The following is a 23,325-nucleotide window of genomic DNA, read 5'->3' as shown; positions in this document are numbered from 1 at the left end:
ATCTTTCCCGTTCCTTTATGTGTGCACACTAACCCACACTCACAGATTAACACACACACACACACATCTGCAGGCGGTTGGAAAGGAGAGGCACCATAAAGTATAGCCCTGGGCTCAGGCAATCAGCTCCTGCTACAGCAGTTAATGTCAACGCACCCATGAGAAATGGCCCCCTCCACACACAAGACAAGAGTAAGGTTAAAATCAGAGCACTACTACCGAGAAACATCCGCTCTTCTGTAGGGGGTCAATATTGATGCGATGGTGAAAAATGTCACCCCGTCATGCACAGTGCAAGGGGAGTGTTATAATCGGCGCACCAATGACATTTGTTGATATTACCGCAATAGGGAAAGATACAGTTCACACTCTCCTATTCTGAAATACGGAAAGTGCAGTTATTAAAGTGAAATGAGGCTTTTATAAACTGTTTGAAGTCATCTCTTTGCAACAGTCATGAGGAGGTATAGCCTACTAAAGGTGTGTTCACTACTATATAATTGTCCTCTCCATAAGGCAAGGTGAGGGTATTGTGCTGATGTGAAGTTTAGCGTGTTAGCGTGATGCACCTCTCTAAGTGTGTCCCTATAGAGGGGATAAGACACACAGCCCACACAGAGGGACCTTCGGGTAACTCAATTAAGCACACAACGTAGCATTGCTTAGCTGCAAGCATAAGGGAATAAAGCCTAGAATTACAGTGGCCACAGGTAGCGAAGCCTCGCGAAGCGAAGCCGCGAGCATAAGGGAATAAGGCCCAGAATTACCATGGCCACAACTAGCGTAGTGTAGCCTAGCGTAGCCGGGGGAATAAGGGAAAGCATGGCAGAAGTTAGCCTAGCCATGCCACAGGCATACTGTAAGTGGGCATTAGAGTTAGCATGAGCTTAAGGGGAAAAGGCCAGGCATTAGCATGGCAACAGTTAGTGTAGCCTAGCCTAGCAGGGGAACAAGGAATAGTATTAGCATGGGCAGACAGCCAGACGCTAAGCTGGCATTTCTATTTATGACGTATACCCTGTGGATCCACTCTCCAGACCTGCTAGGCTGGACTACAGAGCACTGCCAGCCCGCAGGGTGTCAGGCTGATAAGCAGTTGCTAGCTATCTCACCCCCACACACCTATTCCCCTCCCTTCTCCTCCTCTCCCCCAGAGCTGCTTGATCTGATCCATATTTCCTGACTATAGCCGTGTTGCTGCTGCTGAAGGACATTCAGCGATGTGTCCATTAAATGACATTGGCTGGGGAAAATGCGTAAGTAATTAGTGCGGCTCTTACAAATGACAAAATGTCATCCTTGCACTAATGCCGGGGCGCAGGGCAACCGTTGCTACTCTCAATGAGGTCAGGGAGTATTCTGGCACGCATTAACACAGGCACACAGACAGTACTCTGGGATACGGTGTGATTTGATGGCAGTGGGAGGGGGGAGAGAAGGTGTACATCTCACAGTGATCTCTTGTCACAGCCAAGGTCAACATGTGTGTATATGAGTGTCCCTCTCACTCCGACTCTCCCTCCTCTGTTACCCGTTGTCATCTAAACCGTCTCTACCCGCTCTTTCTCTCTCCGTTTCCCTTTCTCCTAACCACACAATCCCAACTACAGTCTGATTGGAACTACAGGGAGGAGAGAGAGGGGGGGGGGGGGCGTACCCATATCCCAGCATGCCATCTGGCATTCTGCTCAGCCCGCTGCACCCCTGGCTGGTCCAATCAGACTCGAAACTCCACATAATGCATAAATCTCCCCTTTCTCCTCCTCACCTTCCTCTCTCCTCCATTCCTCTACTCTCAACCCATTCCTCTACTCTCCTACCTCCCCTTCCTCTACCTCAGGTAGCTCCATTGACATTGTCCAGAGCTGTGGCTCACTCTCTCCCTTCTCTCCTGTACACACTGTATGTGTGAACGACCTAGTGTTCTGCTCTTAGATTTCTCCCTCCTCTGATGCGCCGTAACTCTATCAGAGATTAATTGACCAGTAATGAGACGCACAGCCCTATTTATAGGCTGTTAATGGGCCCCGTGACAGAGTGTGTTTACCACACACTGTTCTAGAGAGGCAGTACAGAGCCGCTACTGTACACAGTGTGACGCATGGCCGCTACAAAGGTCCGAAGCCACAGACAACACGACAAGACAAAATAAATGCCGGATGCTGTAGGATTCCTGGAGGATTTGAGCCGTCCATTTCGCTGCCTGTAGTGTGGGTGTTTTGTTTACATTAGAAGAAGAGGCACCGGGGATTCTTCTCTCATGCCGTGGCATTAGTTTGGTAGAACGTTTCTCATGAACGTATCTCAAAGCTCCAGATACTTGGTGTATAAAGTGACAGATTGATGTACGGTAGGTTTAATTGACAGGATGAGAGAGGGACAGCGCGCGCGAGAGAGAGAGACAAAGACTGGCAAACATAAGAGTGAGAAAGATAATCTGTTTTACCTGTGACACCTTGCGAACCACCTCCCCGCTGATCACCAGTCCCTGGACAAAGGAGCGTGCCGCCACAAATGTACGTGTGACCTTCAACTTGAGGTCACGGGGGGTGTCACCAAAGGGTCGCAGCGTCTCCGACTGCTTGGACACACACTCCAGGTAGTCATCACCTACAATCAAAACAACTTTATTAGTGAAACACCCTTCATACTTCACTCAAAATGACAGCTAAAGCAATATAACAACCTCGCATAGGATAAAAGTTGACTGCAAACAAGATGAAAATCATGACAATATTTACCAGGGTTGAGGTTATTCAATTTCAAGGCAAGAGTTTGTGGGGTCGGAAAAATAGAGAGTGAACAAATGTGAACGATGACGAAGGTCAGTGATCGACAGCGGCACGTTCATACAATTTGGCATTGTCTGGATGGACGGCTGTATATTTGCATCTCATAGGAGAGAGTCAACACCTTGGCCGTGGCAATCTCGGGAAAGCGACGTCCCGACGGAAGTCCTTAGGGACATTGGCTCTAGGAGAGGTGTGATGACTGACGGAAACTCAAAACAAATTCAATTCATGTTACCGTGTGAATAAAGTTGGGTTTGGGTTTGTTCCAAGGGCTGCACATGTTAATATGTCTGATGGCATTGTGTCTTCTGGCCGATGTCTGACTGGAATTGAAATGGTATGTCGGGTTGACTGGTTGACTGGTTGACTGGTTGACTGGTTGACGGGTTGTCGGGTTGTCGGGTTGTCGGGTTGACTGGTTGACTGGTTGACTGGTTGACTGGTTGACTGGTTGACTGGTTGACTGGTTGTCGGGTTGACTGGTTGACTGGTTGACTGGTTGACTGGTTGTCGGGTTGACTGGTTGACTGGTTGACTGGTTGACTGGTTGACTGGTTGACTGGTTGACTGGTTGACTGGTTGTCGGGTTGACTGGTTGACTGGTTGTCGGGTTGACTGGTTGACTGGTTGACTGGTTGACTGGTTGACTGGTTGACTGGTTGACTGGTTGACTGGTTGTCAGGCACATTCGTGTTGTTTGGTCATAACATTCAAATTGAGATGATTCGATTAGAATCTGCCTGGTGTTTTGCTGTCTTTTGCTTTCACTAGCAAAGTGTTAAGTTAATGTTAGAAAGAAATGTTCATTCAGGTTGGGTTCCCACTTGAGCTATTTGAAATGTGGTTTAAAGAGCCGTGAATTGGCTCATACCTTGAGAACCTGCTACTAAGCTCCTGTGTATTTAAGTCGCTCTGGATAAGAGCGTCTGCTAAATGACTTAAATGTAAATGTAAATGTATTTCAGACACGCATCCTTTTTGTTGTTGTGTGTCTTACAGAATATTCTGAACTGAAGACAAGTGGAACCACTTTAAGTCTGCAGGTAGCCTAGTGGTTTAAACGTTGGGCCAGTAACCGGAAAGTTGCTAGATCAAACCCCTGAGGTGACAAGGTAAACATCTGTCGTTCTGCCCCTGAACAAGGCAGTTAACCCACTGCTCCCCAGTAGACCGTCACTGTAAATAAGAATTTGTTCTTACCTGACTTGCCTGGTTAACTAAAAGTCTGAGCCTATTGGTTATAGTAATTTATTCTGAGTGGTGTTTCATGTGCACTGTAATTGTTTGAGTGTCAATTATTTTGTGACTAATACATTCTATTGGTAAATCCATTCCTCCTTTCACAGAGTCATGATTTGATTGGCTATATGCTTATAATTTGATGGTTGTTAAATTAACTCCACTCCACACAGAGCACATGCTTGGGTACCAACTTAACATCTCTGAGCTGCTAGCCGCAAACAATTCATGCTGGAACATTGGTCGCCGGGATTAGCTGTTTGTACCCAGCCTCTTAATAATTGCATAACGGTGCAAGACAGACACATGTTCATTATAGACATACTGAGTCACTGATGCAATTATTCGCTATCTTGCTCGATCCTCCAGAGACGCACAGGGCCGGTTGCATTTATTCACATAACATTGGAGTCATATTGATGAAATCATTTTAGTATTATTCTACTTAATGGTTGGATAAGTTGGGGTGAAAAAAAAGCAGAATTTGATTTCAATGGAGATTTTAAAAGTGAAATATTTCAAAGATCATATTTAAGTTCAATGTGTAATGTTTACGTACCTATGACGTATTGTCCGTTGGCTCCCTTGAACAGCCTCTCCAGCAGGCGGGCCCAGAACTCGTTGAGCGCCTCCTCTATGTTGATGTTGGAACCGCGGTAGTACCGTCTCAGCTCCGTGTACAGGTCAGAGAACACGCGGGTGTTCTGGGTGTACAGGAAACCTAGCACCGGGGGGTAGGACTCTTGCAGGACAACCTCAGAACGGTTCAGCAGCTCCAGGAGGTAATCTGGAATGTGACAGGAAACAGGAAGTGTAAAACAGGAAGTCCAATCTGGTGGGATTACATTTACAGTTTAGCAGACACTTATATCCAGAGCAACTAGGATTAAGTGCCTTGCTCACGGGCACATTGATAGATTTTTGACCTAGTCATCTTGGGGATTCAAACCAGAAACATTTTGGTTACTGGCCCAATGCTCTAAACAATTAGGCCAGTGCTTCTCAACCTTGGTCATGGGGACACAAAGGGGGCACATTTTAGTTTTTGCCTTTTGATGAGTTGATCATTTCAATCTAGGGCAAAAACAAAAATGTGCAACACCTTTGGGTCCCCAGGACCAGGATTGAGAACCAGTGAACTAGGCTACTAGCCGTCCTAGTAGGAGGATTTAGATAGGCTGCCTATGTTCTCTACAGACGTCACGTTCAGGCAGTGGTAGTGCTTTACTTTGATGTGCATAGCTTTAGTGGTTCTTAGCTGAGCTGTTGATCAATGTTTTCCTCCTGGTTCTGTTCTCTCTCTCTCACCCTCTTTACATGACACAGTCATCTCTTCACAGGGGGTTTGGAAGCAGAGTAAATGCAAAAATGAAAGGGTATAATTTCCCTTTTATGTGTTTTCTTTCCCAGAATCCCCCTTGCGACAAACAACAGTAGGACAAAGGTCAGACTCAAAGAGCGGTGTTGCCTATGATACAGCTCCCTGCCGTTTAGTGTAGTTTAGCTGTGAGGACTGGGGCTCTGCACCGACTTCTCCGAAACGTTACACCACTTCTCTCTCTGCGTCTCATGGCTTTGTACTGCGTATGAAAAGATGCCACAGAGATGAACCCGGAGAGGAAGTGTTTCAAATGTATTCTCAGGATAAGGATAGGACGTGCAGTGGAAGATACTGTACACCAAACACATACAACACAATGAGTGGGATACAGAGACAGTAGAAAAAACACAGTCAGAGGCATGCAGCATAAACTGGCACCAAAAGACACAGGCACATACAGGCCTGCAGAGACACACACAAACAAAAAGCAGAGAGCAAAATCGACAGCAGATAAACCCAGTCCTGCTGGAATGGGACTCTCCAATCTGTCAGTACAATGGCTCTGACCAAAACCACACTACACAATAACAGGCTGCGCAGCGACTGCACTGTTCAAGAATACATTTTCATTGCATCGTCTTTAATGCGTGTGCGTGTGCGTGTGTCTGACTGTGTCGTTTCCTTTGAAGGCGTTCTTATCTCCTCCGGCCCGCCATACACCCCAGATGGGGAGCAGCTGAGGAGAGGAATCACTGAGCCTCTATGAAACCCCCAAGTATGGGTTAGAGAATTCCCGTAGCTCAGCAGTACTGTCTCTCTCTGTGTGTCTCTCTCTCTGTCTTTCTCTCTCCCTCTCTATTATATATGCAGTTGAAGTCGGAAGTTTACATACACCTTAGCCAAATACATTTCAACTCAATTTTTCACAATTCCTGACATTTACTCCTCGTAAAAAGTGTGGCAGGGTAGCCTAGTGGTTAGAGTGTTGGACTAGTAACCGGAAGGTTGCAAGTTAAAACCACTGAGCTGACAAGGTACAAATCTGTCGTTCTGCCCCCGTTTTACCTCACCTATGGTAATGTTTTGTTCTCTCTCTCTCTCTCTCTCTCTCTCTCTCTCTCTCTCTCTCTCTCTCTCTCTCTCTCTCTCACTCACTCACTCACTCACTCACTCACTCACTCACTCACTCACTCACTCACTCACTCACTCACTCACTCACTCACTCACTCACTCACTCACACACTCAAACACTCACCCCTGTTAGATTGTGGTCCCTATGGGGTCATACACACACACACACACACACACACACACACACACACACACACACACACACACACACACACACACACACACACACACACACACACACACACACACACACACACACACACACACACACACACACACACACACACACACACACACACACACACACACACACATTCACCACACATCCAGTACACACGCAGTCACACTGCCTGAAGATGATACGACCGTGTTGAATAAGTGATAGAATATAATGTTAATCAATTGCTCAGCGTTATCTAAGCATGGCCTTGTCTGATGATGTGTCACTATTCTCATATAGTCCTACTCATTATTACTGGACATTAAATGGGGGGAAAAGTTCGATTTTTGGGAAGGTATCAAGTATCCTCATTAAAGCCAACACCACTAACAGAGAGACATAATGACTAGAGGCGAACAGAGTGTTTACTTGATGTCTTGACTGATAATGGGCTTTGTTATGGTGACATTTCAGGGCTAGCTGGGGGACAAAGTTGAGCTTTTTAAGGCAATGCAAACGTTGCTGTACGATGCAACTGATGTGTAGCGGATTCTAAGCTAGCAGTAAGCATCGCTAAAGGCTTTAGTTTTGAATTCAACCAAATCCCCACACAGTGGGACAGGTGGGCGACTGAGACACAGACACCGCGTGAAGACCTACAACAACAACATACGGTATCCCCAGCAGTTACCTGAACGCTCAGGGTAAAAAAAAAAAACACAAAAAGGCCTGATATTCCAGGCCTTTCAGAGCAGCGCTTGGTCGCTGTGGTTCTGTCTGGATGACAGATCGTTCCCCTGCCACCTGACCCAATGCCAGTCAGACAGACTTCTCCAGAACTCTGTGTCTGTTCGGATTAGCCGGGAGTGCCGCTCTGCTGTCACACACACACACACACACACACACACACACACACACACACACACACACACACACACACACACACACACACACACACACACACACACACACACACACACACACACACACACACACACACACACACACACACGCAGGCAGACACGCACACACACACACACTAAAATCTCAGAGAGACTGACACTGTCTGTGTGTTTATCCTAGGGCAGCCGGTCTCCTTTTGTAGCATGAGAGCTACTTTTTAAATGAAAAAAATATATATACTGTATATAGCTTTCAAATAGGCACATTCATCTCTTCTCCTCTCCCCTGTAACTCTTCCCCGGGTCCTTAGTGTAAAAGAGAAAGTAGTGCACTATGTTGTCAACTCCTCTCTGGGTCCTTAGTGTAAAAGACAATTTTCTGCAAATATACCTTGTAAAATAATGGTTCATAAACAACTCTAAGGAGGCCCCTATAAAATCTGTGATTTTCCCCTGCAGATTCTGTTTTATATTTTCACAAATGATGTTCTCCGTTTTACTAAAATTCCAATTGTTCATAGAGAAACAACAGAAATGTGATGTTCTGAGTCCATGTCCTCGCTCAAATCACATCAGAAGACTTTTGATTCTTGATTGTAATTTCCCTTTAATTGCACATCAAGCAACTGAGGAATGTGCATCTACTGTGCCGGTCTAGTGATGGTTCCGTATATTGTTGGAACTGAATTGGCAGATATTGTGTTAGGTTTGGCTTTTTAAGCCAATAGTGGCTGAACAGGGGTGGGATGATGTCAGTGTTGCGTTGATTAGATAGTAGCTGGGTGCTTGGCTGTGTCTGATACTCGTGAGATTTGTTCATGACAGTTTGTGGTGGAACACGTGTAAATTCCATGCACTTTCAGAATGGTTTGGCGAGCTCCTCATAGGTGGGCTGCGAGACCTGTTGGAGAGCCCTGTCCAAGAGTAAACAGTACTTACAGACTGACAGCCTGTGACACGAGCAGACTGTTGCTGGGGTTTTAGGGTTGTCTTAGCTGGCTTGGAAGACACACTGGCTAAAATAGAAAATTACAGAACAGCCATGCTTTGGCTCAAAGTCATGTATATGTTTTATACAACAGAGTCAATAGCAGTCAGACAATACATGGTATCCCTTCAGATAAGATTTACACATGGGCATGTAAGAAATCCTAGACATTTCTTTCCAAGACAGGGCGAGTGTTTAGTAATCTCCTACTGTTCCATAGGGCAGCCAGTCCCCAGCTAGTGCCCTTCAGCCCTGGTGACTAATGACCATCATTAACATGACACAGTGTGCGCGTGTGTGTGTGTGTGTGTGTGCCCGGGCACGAACATGTGTGTGTGTATGACCTTGCTCTTCCATTTTGTTTCTAAGGGACCCCAGAGGGACCACAATCTAGCCCTCCAACTCCCCTTCATCCCCCTCTCAACCTTTCCCCCTCCACCTCTCCCTCATCAGCACCATGACCTCCGGGGGGGTTGAGAGATAATCATCCCCAGTGACAGAGCACCGGGTTGTGGTGACCAGAGGGAGAGGCGCTGTAAAGCTATTCGCTGCTCTATACTGGGCATATGCTAACACAATAACCCAGGTATAATGTACAATTAGGAATATTATTTCACATGCATATAATAACCCGCACATGCACCTGCTCACACACTTCTACATTTTGGTACGTCCGGACCAATTTCAGACTGCTTGTTCTGCCTCTCAGTCATGTTTTGTACGCACTTTGTGATTTAGCGCCATTTGCTGCCCATTTTCATGTATGGCACCTCGTATTTCTTCTATGGGACTTTGTTCTGTGGCGCTGTAAAACAGGAAGCAGGAAGTGTTTCGTTTGATGAAACGCATTGGTCAGGCCAGCAATAGAACATTGTGATTATGTACCTTTACATTGCTAGTTATGATAGCAATTAAAACAATGGAATGGTAGATTTGACAGTATATGAGTGTGCAAAGTAGAAATACTGGGGTGCAAAGGAGCAGGATAAATAAATAAATACAGTATGGGGATGAGGTAGATAGATGGGCTATTTATAGATGGCATATGTACAGGTGCAGTGATCTGTGAGCTGCTCTGACAGCTGGTGCTTAAAGCTAGTGAGGGTGATATGAGTCTCCAGCTTCAGTGATTTTTGCAGTTCGTTCCAGTCATTGGCAGCAGAGAACTGGAAGGAGAGGCGACTAAAGGAGGATTTGGCTTTGGGGGTGACAAGTGAGATATACCTGCTGGAACGTGTGCTACGGGTGGGTGCAGATATGGTGACCAGTGAACAGAGATAAGGCGGGACTTTACCTAGCAGGGTCTTGTAGATGACCTGGAGCCAGTGTGTTTGGCGACGAGTATGAAGCGAAGGCCAACAAGAGTGTACAGGCGCAGTGGTGGGTAGTATATGGGGCTTTGGTGACAAAACGGATGGCACTGTGATAGACTGCATCCAATTTATTGAGTAAAGTGTTGGAGGCTATTTTGTAAATGACATCGCCAAAGTCGAGGATCGGTAGGATGGTCAGTATTACAAGGGTATGTTTGGCAGTATGAGTGAAGGATGCTTTGTTGAAAAATAGGAAGCCAATTCTAGAATTAACTTTGGATTGGAGATGTTTGATGTGAGTCTGGAAGGAGAGTTTACAGTCTAACCAGACACCTAGGTATTTGTAGTTGTCCACATATTCTAAGTCAGAACCGTTCAGAGTAATGTTGCTGGACGGGCGGGCAGGTGCGGGCAGCGATCGGTTGAAGAGCATGCATTTAGTTTTAATTGTATTTAAGAGCAGTTGGAGGCCACGGAAGGAGAGTTGCATGGCATTGAAGCTCGTCTGGAGGGTTGTTAACACAGCATCCAAAGAAGGGCCAGAAGTATACAGAATGGTGTCATCTGCGTAGAGGTGGATCAGGAACTCACCAGCAGCAAGAGTGACATCATTGATATATTACATTTACATTTAAGTCGTTTAGCAGACGCTCTTATCCAGAGCGACTTACAAATTGGTGCATTCACCTTATGACATCCAGTAGAACAGTCACTTTACTGTGCATCTAAATCTTAAAAGGGGGGTGAGAAGGATTACTTATCCTATCCTAGGTATTCCTTAAAGAGGTGGGGTTTCAGGTGTCTCCGGAAGGTGGTGATTGACTCCGCTGTCCTGGCGTCGTGAGGGAGTTTGTTCCACCATTGGGGGGGCCAGAGCAGCGAACAGATTTGACTGGGCTGAGCGGGAACTGTACTTCCTCAGTGGTAGGGAGGCGAGCAGGCCAGAGGTGGATGAACGCAGTGCCCTTGTTTGGGTGTAGGGCCTGATCAGAGCCTGGAGGTACTGAGGTGCCGTTCCCCTCACAGCTCCGTAGGCAAGCACCATGGTCTTGTAGCGGATGCGAGCTTCAACTGGAAGCCAGTGGAGAGAGCGGAGGAGCGGGGTGACGTGAGAGAACTTGGGAAGGTTGAACACCAGACGGGCTGCGGCGTTCTGGATGAGTTGTAGGGGTTTAATGGCACAGGCAGGAGGACATAATATATATATTAATAATATACATAATATATATATACATAATATACATATATACAGAGAAGAGAGTTCAAGACCCTGGTGAGGATGATGAGCATGCAGATGAGATTCCATGAGACAGTTTAAGACAGTTTTTGCAGAAATTCTTTGGTTGTGCAAACGCACAGTTTCATCAGCTGTTAGGGTGGCTCGTCTCAGACCATCCCGCAGGTGAAGAAGCCAGATGTGGAAGTTCTGGTGTGGTTACATACGGTCTATGGTTTTGAGGCTGGTTGGATGTACTGCCAACATTTATAAAACAACATTGGAGGTGGCTAATGGTAGAGAAATGAACATTCAGCTCTGGTGGACATTCATCCAGTCAGCATGCCAACTCCACACTCCCTCAAAACTTGCGACATCAGTGGCGTTAGTGTGTGACAAAACTGCACATTTTAGAGTGGCTTTTTATTGTCCCCAGCACAAGATGCATTGTGTAACAATCACGCTGTTCAATCAGCTTCTTCTTATGCCACACCTGACAGGTGGATGGATTATCTTGGCAAAGGAGGAATGAAAGTTTGAGAGAAATAAAAGTTTTATGCATTTGGAAAATGTCTGGGATCTTTTATTTCAGCTCATGAAACATGGGACCAACACTTTACAACTTGCGTTTATATTTTTGTTCAGTATACCGTTCAAAAGTTTCAGGTCACTTAAAAAAGCACACTTCTTTTGTCCATTACAATAACATCAAATTGATCAGAAATACAGTGTAGACATTGTTAATGTTGTAAATGACTATTGTAGCTGGAAATGGCAGATTTTGTAATGGAATATCTACATAGGTGTACAGACGCCCATTATCAGCAACCATCACTCCTGGGTTCCAATGGCACGCTGTGTTAGCTAGTCCATGTTTATCATTTTAAAGGCCAATTGATCATTAGAAAACCCTTTTGCAATTATGTTAGCACAGCTGAAAACTGTGGTTCTGATTAAAGAAGCAATAAAACCGGCCTTCTTTAGACTAGTTGAGTAACTGGAGCATCAGCATTTGTGGGTTCGATTACAAAATGTCCAGAAACATTTTTTTTTTCTGAAACAGTCTATTCTTGTTCTGAGAAATGAAGGCTATTCCATGCGAGAAATTGCCAAGAAACTGAAGATCTCGTACAATGCTGTGTACTTCTCCCTTCACAGAACAGTGCAAACTGGCTCTAACCATAATAGAAAGAGGAGTGGGAGGCCCCGGTGCACAAATGAGCAAGAGGACAAGCACATTAGAGTGTCTAGTTTGAGAAACAGACGCCTCACAACTGGCAGCTTCATTAAATAGTACCCGCAAAACACCAGTCTCAATGTCAAGAGTGAAGAGGCGACTTTGGGATGCTGGTGTATAAGGAGCATCAGCATTTGTGGGTTCGATTACAGGCTCAAAATGGTCAGAAACAAATACTTTCTTCTGGAACAATGGCTACACTGTATTTCTGGACAACTTGATGTTATTTTAATGGACAATTTTCAATTTTCAATTTTTAATGACATTTCTAAGTGACCCAAACTTTGGAACGGAAGTGTAACTAACTCCCTTTCTCTGTTTGAAATATTCACCCTTCATACCTGACTACTGGAAACCTCATACTCAATACCAGCCACTTTGCATAGTCCACAAAAACATGCACCCACGGACACACACACACACACACACACACACACACGCACACACACACAGTGTTCTCAGTAGTTTACGCGTTCTATCCTTCTCCATAATCCTGTTGATTCTCTCGTTCTCTCCTCCATTCCCTTCTCTCTCCTCTCACCCCTCACAAGATAAGCCCTGGTATTGATGTGGGATTCAGTGCCTTTGTGTTTAAGAGTTGATGTTGATCCTCCTCCCACTACCAATTACTCCTACTGAAAGCTTACTGGGCCTACCCTGTACCACGTCTGCTCATTGCAGGCTGATCCTGAATCAGTTTCTCCCTTAGAGGGCTTACTGTGGCCTGGCTACAAACAACTGATCTTGAATCAGTTTCTGACCCAGGGGGCTCAGTGTACTGCACCACTGCTATTCATCCTAATGATCCTGGGTTACTGTCCCCCACAGGATCCTTATACATAGTGATCCTGATGTGATAACCTGATGATCCCGATCTGATCACTCACCACTCTGACATCACGATACCGTATGACATTACCACCACCAGAGCTATATCCAGAGGGGTGTGTGCGTGCCTGTGTTTGTGTGTGTAACCTCGTGTGAAAATAGGACAGCACAAGGCATGCTATCCTCCTGGGTCATTCTCAGGCCATCCTCTGGATAAGAAACAGACTAGCTGTATCTGTTGTCAGGCCCTTCTCCCGACTCTGTCCTATACAGAACAGCACTAATGAGGGTCATCTGAAACCTCTCCATCTCACCACACACATGTACAGATGTAGGATCATCATCGGATCACTCTGTTGCAGCGGAACTTTCCTGCGATGAAGGACATTTAAAACGTATAGTGTATTTGAGGTTTAAAAAGTCTTCTGAACTATGTGATTTCCAGTTGAACATTTCAGACTAGGTTTTCAAACCCCGCAAAAATGTCCATTAATTATAATCCACATAATCATTCAAATTTCTTGTTGCTGCAGGATTGCTTTCCCGCTGTAGCAAACTGGCATACACATTTGCACACACGCGCACACACGCGCGCGCACGCACGCGCACGCACACACACACTGTAATAGCTCTGTATGGTTCTGGACACGGATAGCCTGTGCATTAATTTGTGGTGAGGCAGGAAATGGAGACACAGAGGGAGAGAGAGATAAATGGAGAGAGGGAGGAGGAGTGAACTGTCGAGGCCTCGGCGCCAATGTATCCCGTCCTCCTAATTGCATTTGTCTAGTTTGACAAGTGAATGATCAGATTAACAGTATGCTCCTTGGCTGAGGGAAGGAGGGAGAGAGATGGACTGAATGAGTCAGCGAGGAGATCGAGGGAAGAGAGGAGGGAGGGAGATGGACTGAGTGAGTCAGCGAGGAGATCGAGGGAAGAGAGGAGGGAGAGAGATGGACCGAGTGAGTCAGCGAGGAGATCGAGGGAAGAGAGGAGGGAGGGAGATGGACTGAGTGAGTCAGCGAGGAGATCGAGGGAAGAGAGGAGGGAGAGAGATGGACCGAGTGAGTCAGCGAGGAGATCGAGGGAAGAGAGGAGGGAGAGATGGACTGAGTGAGTCAGCGAGGAGATCGAGGGAAGAGAGGAGGGAGGGAGATGGACTGAGTGAGTCAGCGAGGAGATCGAGGGAAGAGAGGAGGTAGGGAGATGGACTGAGTGAGTCAGCGAGTCAGCGAGGAGATCGAGGGAAGAGAGGAGGGAGATGGACTGAGTGAGTCAGCGAGGAGATCAAGGGAAGAGAGGAGGGAGAGTTGGATGGGATGCATGTGGTTGCTTTAGGCCTGGCTAGCTTGGCCGTTCATTGATGCCTCTCTCTCTATCTCTAATGCACAACAAACACAACCAACAAATTTACTCTGGGCCTTGGTTGGGGCCAAATGTAACCTATTCTGTTACAAAACACTCCATCACAACAGCCTACCATAATGACCCTTGATGCTTCAACGCTCTCATAATTCTGTCAAAATCATACATCTCAATGAGTCTCAACTACCTCCAGCTGTATATTCCCATTGCCCAAACAATGGACCACATTCCCAAGGCCATAGTCAGACAGTGCAAGAGGATGTTGTGGTGAGAGACGGAGAGAGATAAATAGAGAGAGAGCGAGACAACAGGGGGATGTTAGCCTGCAGACATCAGTTGATGAATGGTGTCTCTCAGCGTGTGTGTGTGTGTCTGTTTAATATAGTGGTCTTTAATGGCGTCTAAATGCTTCTAAAGGGGCCGTTGCACTCCTCGGCTAATGGCGCTAACCGCACCGCTGATAAGTGTTGTGATGGATGGAGAGCTGTTCTGAAACACCACACTCCGATGCCTCAGTCTCTCTCTCTATCTCTTAAACTATGTTTCTCACTCTGTCTGTCTCTATTTCCCTCTATCCACTCCCTCCTCTTCCCTCTATCCACTCCCTCCTCTTCCCTCTATCCACTCCCTCCTCTTCCCCCTATCCACTCCCACCTCTTCCCTCTATCCACTCCCACCTCTTCCCCCTATCCACTCCCTCCTCTTCCCCTATCCACTCCCTCCTCTTCCCTCTATCCACTCCCACCTCTTCCCCCTATCCACTCCCTCCTCTTCCCTCTATCCACTCCCTCCTCTTCCCTCTATCCACTCCCTCCTCTTCCCTCTATCCACTCCCTCCTCTTCCCTCTATCCACTCCCTCCTCTTCCCCCTATCCACTCCCTCCTCTTCCCTCTATCCACTCCCTCCTCTTCCCCATATCCACTCCCTCCTCTTCCCTCTATCCACTCCCTCCTCTTCCCCATATCCACTCCCTCCTCTTCCCTCTATCCACTCCCACCTCTTCCCTCTATCCACTCCCTCCTCTTCCCCATATCCACTCCTCTTCCTCCTCTCCCTCTATCCACTCCCTCCTCTTCCCTCTATCCACTCCCTTCCCTCTATCCACTCCCTCCTCTTCCCTCTATCCACTCCCTCCTCTTCCCTCTATCCACTCCCTCCTCTTCCCTCTATCCACTCCCTCCTCTTCCCTCTATCCACTCCCTCCTCTTCCCTCTATCCACTCCCTCCTCTTCCCTCTATCCACTCCCTCCTCTTCCCCCTATCCACTCCCTCCTCTTCCCTCTATCCACTCCCTCCTCTTCCCCATATCCACTCCCTCCTCTTCCCTCTATCCACTCCCTCCTCTTCCCCTATATCCACTCCCTCCTCTTCCCTCTATCCACTCCCACCTCTTCCCTCTATCCACTCCCTCCTCTTCCCCATATCCACTCCCTCCTCTTCCCTCTATCCACTCCCTCCTCTTCCCTCTATCCACTCCCTCCTCTTCCCTCTATCCACTCCCACCTCTTCCCTCTATCCACTCCCTCCTCTTCCCTCTATCCACTCCCTCCTCTTCCCCTATCCACTCCCTCCTCTTCCCTCTATCCACTCCCACCTCTTCCCTCTATCCACTCCCTCCTCTTCCCTCTATCCACTCCCTCCTCTTCCCTCTATCCACTCCCTCCTCTTCCCCCTATCCACTCCCACCTCTTCCCCCTATCCACTCCCACCTCTTCCCCCTATCCACTCCCACCTCTTCCCTCTATCCACTCCCTCCTCTTCCCTCTATCCACTCCCTCCTCTTCCCTCTATCCACTCCCTCCTCTTCCCCCTATCCACTCCCTCCTCTTCCCTCTATCCACTCCCTCCTCTTCCCTCTATCCACTCCCTCCTCTTCCCTCTATCCACTCCCACCTCTTCCCTCTATCCACTCCCTCCTCTTCCCTCTATCCACTCCCTCCTCTTCCCTCTATCCACTCCCTCCTCTTCCCCCTATCCACTCCCTCCTCTTCCCCATATCCACTCCCTCCTCTTCCCTCTATCCACTCCCTCCTCTTCCCTCTATCCACTCCCTCCTCTTCCCTCTATCCACTCCCTCCTCTTCCCCCTATCCACTCCCACCTCTTCCCCCTATCCACTCCCACCTCTTCCCCCTATCCACTCCCACCTCTTCCCTCTATCCACTCCCACCTCTTCCCTCTATCCACTCCCTCCTCTTCCCTCTATCCACTCCCTCCTCTCCCTCTATCCACTCCCCACCTCTTCCCTCTATCCACTCCCACCTCTTCCCTCTATCCACTCCCTCCTCTTCCCTCTATCCACTCCCTCCTCTTCCCTCTATCCACTCCCTCCTCTTCCCCCTATCCACTCCCTCCTCTTCCCTCTATCCACTCCCTCCTCTTCCCTCTATCCACTCCCTCCTCTTCCCCATATCCACTCCCTCCTCTTCCCTCTATCCACTCCCTCCTCTTCCCCTCTATCCACTCCCTCCTCTTCCCCATATCCACTCCCTCCTCTTCCCCATATCCACTCCCTCCTCTTCCCTCTATCCACTCCCTCCTCTTCCCTCTATCCACTCCCTCCTCTTCCCTCTAATCCACTCCCTCCTCTTCCCCATATCCACTCCCTCCTCTTCCCTCTATCCACTCCCTCCTCTTCCCCATATCCACTCCCTCCTCTTCCCTCTATCCACTCCCTCCTCTTCCCTCTATCCACTCCCTCCTCTTCCCTCTATCCACTCCCTCCTCTTCCCCATATCCACTCCCTCCTCTTCCCTCTATCCACTCCCTCCTCTTCCCCATATCCACTCCCTCCTCTTCCCTCTATCCACTCCCTCCTCTTCCCTCTATCCACTCCCTCCTCTTCCCTCTATCCACTCCCACCTCTTCCCCCTATCCACTCCCTCCTCTTCCCTCTATCCACTCCCTCCTCTTCCCCATATCCACTCCCACCTCTTCCCTCTATCCACTCCCTCCTCTTCCCTCTATCCACTCCCTCCTCTTCCCTCTATCCACTCCCTCCTCTTCCCTCTATCCACTCCCTCCTCTTCCCCCTATCCACTCCCTCCTCTTCCCTCTATCCACTCCCTCCTCTTCCCTCTATCCACTCCCTCCTCTTCCCCATATCCACTCCCTCCTCTTCCCTCTATCCACTCCCTCCTCTTCCCCCTATCCACTCCCTCCTCTTCCCTCTATCCACTCCCTCCTCTTCCCCTATCCACTCCCACCTCTTCCCCCTATCCACTCCCTCCTCTTCCCTCTATCCACTCCCTCCTCTTCCCTCTATCCACTCCCACCTCTTCCCCCTATCCACTCCCACCTCTTCCCCCTATCCACTCCCACCTCTTCCCTCTATCCACTCCCACCTCTTCCCTCTATCCACTCCCTCCTCTTCCCCATATCCACTCCCTCCTCTTCCCTCTATCCACTCCCTCCTCTTCCCTCTATCCACTCCCTCCTCTTCCCTCTATCCACTCCCTCCTCTTCCCTCTATCCACTCCCTCCTCTTCCCTCTATCCACTCCCTCCTCTTCCCTCTATCCACTCCCTCCTCTTCCCTCTATCCACTCCCTCCTCTTCCCTCTATCCACTCCCTCCTCTTCCCTCTATCCACTCCCTCCTCTTCCCTCTATCCACTCCCTCCTCTTCCCCCTATCCACTCCCTCCTCTTCCCCCTATCCACTCCCTCCTCTTCCCCATATCCACTCCCTCCTCTTCCCCCTATCCACTCCCTCCTCTTCCCCATATCCACTCCCTCCTCTTCCCTCTATCCACTCCCTCCTCTTCCCCCTATCCACTCCCTCCTCTTCCCCATATCCACTCCCTCCTCTTCCCTCTATCCACTCCCTCCTCTTCCCTCTATCCACTCCCACCTCTTTTTTCATCTGTTTTCCCCTCCTCCACTCCCTCTTTCTTTCACTGTCCCTCTCCAAAATGTCGCTGTCCATCCCTTTCCCCCTCGCTCTTCTCCTTCCAACTCTCTCCTTCTCCTCTACCTCTTTCCTCTCTCTCCTGTCTCTCCGTTCTTCCCTCTTCTCCTGACCATCTCCCGTCCCTCTCTCCTCCTTTTCCTCTCTCTGTCTCCCTCCTGCGTCCCTCCTCTCCCTCCCGCCATCCTCTTTTCGCAGTAAGTAATGTGCTTGGTGTATTAAGAAAGCTGTAACACTGGCTGCTGCCCGACGTGATTTGCATGCTGAGACCATGAGCCAATCAGGCGGCATAATGGAGCATATGTCCTTGGCACTTATGACATCAGCAGAGGTGACCCTGAAAGCAGGACATTTGTCTGAGAATTAATCAAATGTGTTGATGCCAAAATAAACGCCATGCTGGGTCTAATTTAGGGGGGGGGAATCACGTAATGTGGACAATCCTAATGTTTACTGATGGTCCCAAGACACTTAAATTAATGTATTAAACCTAATTGAACTGCTTATAAATCATAACAGATTATGATATGATTCTTTCTGCTTTTAGGTGGTATAACCCTAGAACTATATAACGACTTCGTCATTAGATGAAAGCCCACTGTTTTGCTCAGACAACCATGACAACAACTTCTTAGGGACATTCAATCCCAGCCAACCCAATTTGAAACAGAGTTTCTTAACGGGGCACTCTGCATTTTCAACAATATCACAGTGGTTACCCCATCACTGTTTCGTTAAAAAAAAAACTGTGGGATGGGGCTGGAAATGTAGCCCCTCTGAAATTCACAGACAGAACTACGGATGCAATTGCTGACCATCCGTGATATCAGCATTATACTTTGAACCATCTTTTGAGGCTGTACTGTGTTCGTTTACAACTAGGCCTACATGTATTTTTAAATAAATAAAACAAGCTGATATTGGGGGCTCTGATCGGGGTAAGACAGCTGAACTAAGCCCGAGAGGCATTTCTAAATTATAACCTTCACGAATCGATATCGACATATCATGAATGTAAAAGTCACACGGGGAATCCTTCCAGTTCAAAAAGGTTCCTCGAAGAACTCTGAAATGGGTGTTCAGGGAAACCCCTGTGTAAAGGTTCAAAACGGAACCTTTACGTAACGCCAGGGGTTCCATTTTGAACCCTCTTTAATAAGGGCCGTGTTGCAGAGCTTAGACGTTGCCGACGCCTGACAGATCTTAGAACGCCTGTGTGGTTATTTTAAGTATCAGCTAGCCACATCATATGCTAGAGCAGTTTGTTAGTCGATCACACAGTCGATGGCGTGGCACGCAGCCATTGGTTGTCGTGTCGAGAGCTGTGGAACGCGCTGGAAGCATTGAACATCTCCAGGGTTCACGGAGTCACCCTTTATTCTAAGTGTGAGTGTGCCCGTCAGCCAGAGCCCTGTGATCACATCTACTTAAACCAGGAGTAATCTGCATCGCAGGCAAACAAAATCAAATAGGCTGACATATACAAGGCAACAACACACTGGCTAGTGATACTGAAGAGTTGTGTCTGTCGAGTGTGTGAAGGGCTGCTGTTCAAAGTGGCAGGGTCTCTCTCTCTCTCTCTCTCTCTCTCTCTCTCTCTCTCTCTCTCTCTCTCTCTCTCTCTCTCTCTCTCTCTCTCTCATGCCTGGCATGACACCATCAGCCCCTCCACCACCTGCCAGGATAACAGCACCTTCTGTCTGGCACAGCTGCCCGCCATCCAACACCTCTCCCTTAGGTATCTTTCCTTGACGTCCTCTTTGACCTCTACTCCTCCACCTCTCTCTCTCGTTGACTTTCAGCCGCCAATGTTCGTTTGGTCTCTTCAGGTGTTTGTCACTCGGCCTCGCCTGTCACTTTCTGACTCCCTCTCATCCTCACACACACACACTCGCCCTCTATCGTGATTTATTTCTCTCTTTCTCTCATTTTCTCTTTCGTCACAGAGCTCCAACCCACTTTCCTCTGTGGGCAGTGGAAGCTGACCCCTGCTGTCCATTTCTTTCCATTGTTAGCAGCTGGCAGCTGGTAGCACCCACTGCTCTCTCTCCACACACACACACGCTCTTCTGCCTCCACGGCTCCACAGTCTTTTCCATAGGACCATATGAGGAGTCCATGAGAAGGGAAACTATGATAAACCCCTCATTTATGAAGAATTAGAGGTTTTGGCTAAGCTGATGCTTCGGTGCAAATCTATTCAACAGATATATGTGCCCAAGCCAGACGAATTGTTTATGTCTCTCGATTTGTGTTTATGGTGATACAAAGGAGGGTGGATCTGTTGTAAACACACGCATGCAGACACACACACACACACACACACACACACACACACACACACACACACACACACACACACACACACACACACACACACACACACACACACACACACACACACACACACACACACACACAAAGGTGACACAGGCAGAGGAAGGAGCGCACACACAGACATTTTACATGTTACAGTTCTCTGAAACTTAGCGAGTTAATACAGATCTGCTATCTTAATTTGATCCCTCCGTTGTCACGGCAGGAAATGCAAATCGTCCACATGAACATTCACATCTACTGTTGCTGTAAAATGATTTTCCTGCTGCTGTAAAATGATTTTCCTGCTGCTGTAAAATTATTTTCCTGCTGCTGTAAAATGATTTTCCTGCTGCTGTAAAATGATTTTCCTGCTGCTGTAAAATGATTTTCCTGCTGTGAGAAGCACAAAAAAATGATTTTCCTGCTGTGGAATAGCGTCTTCTGAAACAGATGTGCTCTGCTCTTAACTCGATGGGTTAGAGTTAGACCTCCACAGTCCTTTGGGTCTACAGTACAGCCTGCCTGCCTATCCCGGCTGGGACGGTGACACCCTACACTTAGCCACATGGCACAGGCCCACACCCTGCTAATCACACACTGATGAGGAGAGACTCCAAACGGGACTTGGACATAAGTTATACACTTCCCCACTGGGAACAGACGTCATGTCAATGTTAGTTTTAGTTGATTCAATGTCATCACATTGAATTGTTTGGTTAAAATGATGTGGAAACAACCGACTAGGCCACTTGTAATCTTATGCACTTGTACATTCCTCCATCAACACTTCTGTCAATTAACTACTTAACCATCACCACAGCAAGCAAAAATACTAAACTACTACCAGATGATGAATTGCTCGGAGTAAAAGTCACTGAGGTCCTCAAACCTCATACGTTTCATGATACACACAATTCATGCCCTCTGCACATTCAAAAAGACAAATAAGTTATTGTTATCATGGGAGGGCACAGCTAAGACTCTGTCCAGTCCAATGGACAGTCCAGTAATGGTAAGGCGCAGCTAAGACTCTGTCCAGTCCAATGGACAGTCCAGTAATGGTAGGGCACAGCTAAGACTCTGTCCAGTCCAATGGACAGTCCAGTAATGGGAGGGCACAGCTAAGACTCTGTCCAGTCCAATGGACAGTCCAGTAATGGTAGGGCACAGCGAAGACTCTGTCCAGTCCAATGGACAGTCCAGTAATGGTAGGGCACAGCTAAGACTCTGTCCAGTCCAATGGACAGTCCAGTAATGGGAGGGCACAGCTAAGACTCTGTCCAGTCCAGTGGACAGTCCAGTAATGGGAGGGCACAGCTAAGACTCTGTCCAGTCCAATGGACAGTCCAGTAATGGTAGGGCACAGCTAAGACTCTGTCCAGTCCAATGGACAGTCCAGTAATGGTAGGGCACAGCTAAGACTCTGTCCAGTCCAATGGACAGTCCAGTAATGGTAGGGCACAGCTAAGACTCTGTCCAGTCCAATGGACAGTCCAGTAATGGTAGGGCACAGCTAAGACTCTGTCCAGTCCAATGGACAGTCCAGTAATGGTAGGGCACAGCTAAGACTCTGTCCAGTCCAATGGACAGTCCAGTAATGGTAGGGCACAGCTAAGACTCTGTCCAGTCCAATGGACAGTCCAGTAATGGTAGGGCACAGCTAAGACTCTGTCCAGTCCAATGGACAGTCCAGTAATGGTAGGGCACAGTAAGACTCTGTCCAGTCCAATGGACAGTCCAGTAATGGTAGGGCACAGCTAAGACTCTGTCCAGTCCAATGGACAGTCCAGTAATGGTAGGGCACAGCTAAGACTCTGTCCAGTCCAATGGACAGTCCAGTAATGGTAGGGCACAGCTAAGACTCTGTCCAGTCCAATGGACAGTCCAGTAATGGTAGGGCACAGCTAAGACTCTGTCCAGTCCAATGGACAGTCCAGTAATGGTAGGGTACAGCTGGACAAGTCAAAGGGGGCCCTTGCCTACCAATAGAGGTCCACAATGGAAGCAAGTCTTTTGATTTCTTTTGTGTATATTCACTAGATATAGACCACACCTTTAACACAATAGTTTTAAGGATTTTTTTGTAAGGGAATGGGGTGGTAGTTGAGGTAGCTTGGTGAAGGGGGGGGGTCGTAATGATCGAGGTAGGTACAGGTGTTTTTATCCGTAGGACGATGAAGAGTGCCAGTTTCTTTTGGTGGAGGTGCGTGGTTGTCCATAGGACGATGAAGAGCAGGCACTTTTGGTGGAGGGGTGTGGTTCTCTGGTAGGTTGCAAGCAAGGGCACCAGATGATGGAAGATTTGGTATGAAGCCATCAAAAAGAAGGCTTTGGAGGCTGAGACAGGGGCCGGCTGCAGGCTGAGGGATGGTGGTGAGCTGTGTGGGGGAATGGAGAGACACGTCGTTGCTTATCGGATGTAAACCGGGTGAATAGGATGGACAGGCTTCAGTGAAGTGTGAGGAGGACGTTGGGAGGTTGAAGGACCAAGGAGTGTGATCGCGGACAGGATATGGTTGGTACGTGGAGCAGAGGAAGTTGCTTTGCGGTGTGGCCTGCTTGAGCAGGGAATAGGTTGTTAACTTAGAGGTTGTGTCCGAGGCTAAT

The 23,325-nt window shown here is 47.9% G+C and overlaps 1 protein-coding gene across 1 annotated transcript in view; it reads right to left on the bottom strand.

Annotated features, from left to right (window-relative positions):
* LOC124009333 (glypican-1-like) overlaps positions 1-23,325 on the bottom strand; it is a 123,053-nt gene that overhangs the window by 21,488 nt on the left and 78,240 nt on the right. Inside the window, exons 4-5 of the mRNA XM_046321005.1 lie at positions 4,591-4,818; positions 2,447-2,610 (exon numbers count right to left, since the gene is read on the bottom strand). Coding sequence (XP_046176961.1) covers positions 2,447-2,610; positions 4,591-4,818 — 392 coding nt within the window. The remainder of the gene's footprint in view (positions 1-2,446; positions 2,611-4,590; positions 4,819-23,325) is intronic.

This window comes from Oncorhynchus gorbuscha, linkage group LG22, assembly GCF_021184085.1.
Source record: "Oncorhynchus gorbuscha isolate QuinsamMale2020 ecotype Even-year linkage group LG22, OgorEven_v1.0, whole genome shotgun sequence".
NCBI classification, from domain to species: Eukaryota; Metazoa; Chordata; class Actinopteri; order Salmoniformes; family Salmonidae; genus Oncorhynchus; species Oncorhynchus gorbuscha.
The sequence above is the reverse complement of the archived record's forward strand: the minus strand, read 5'-3'. Positions and strand labels throughout refer to the sequence as shown.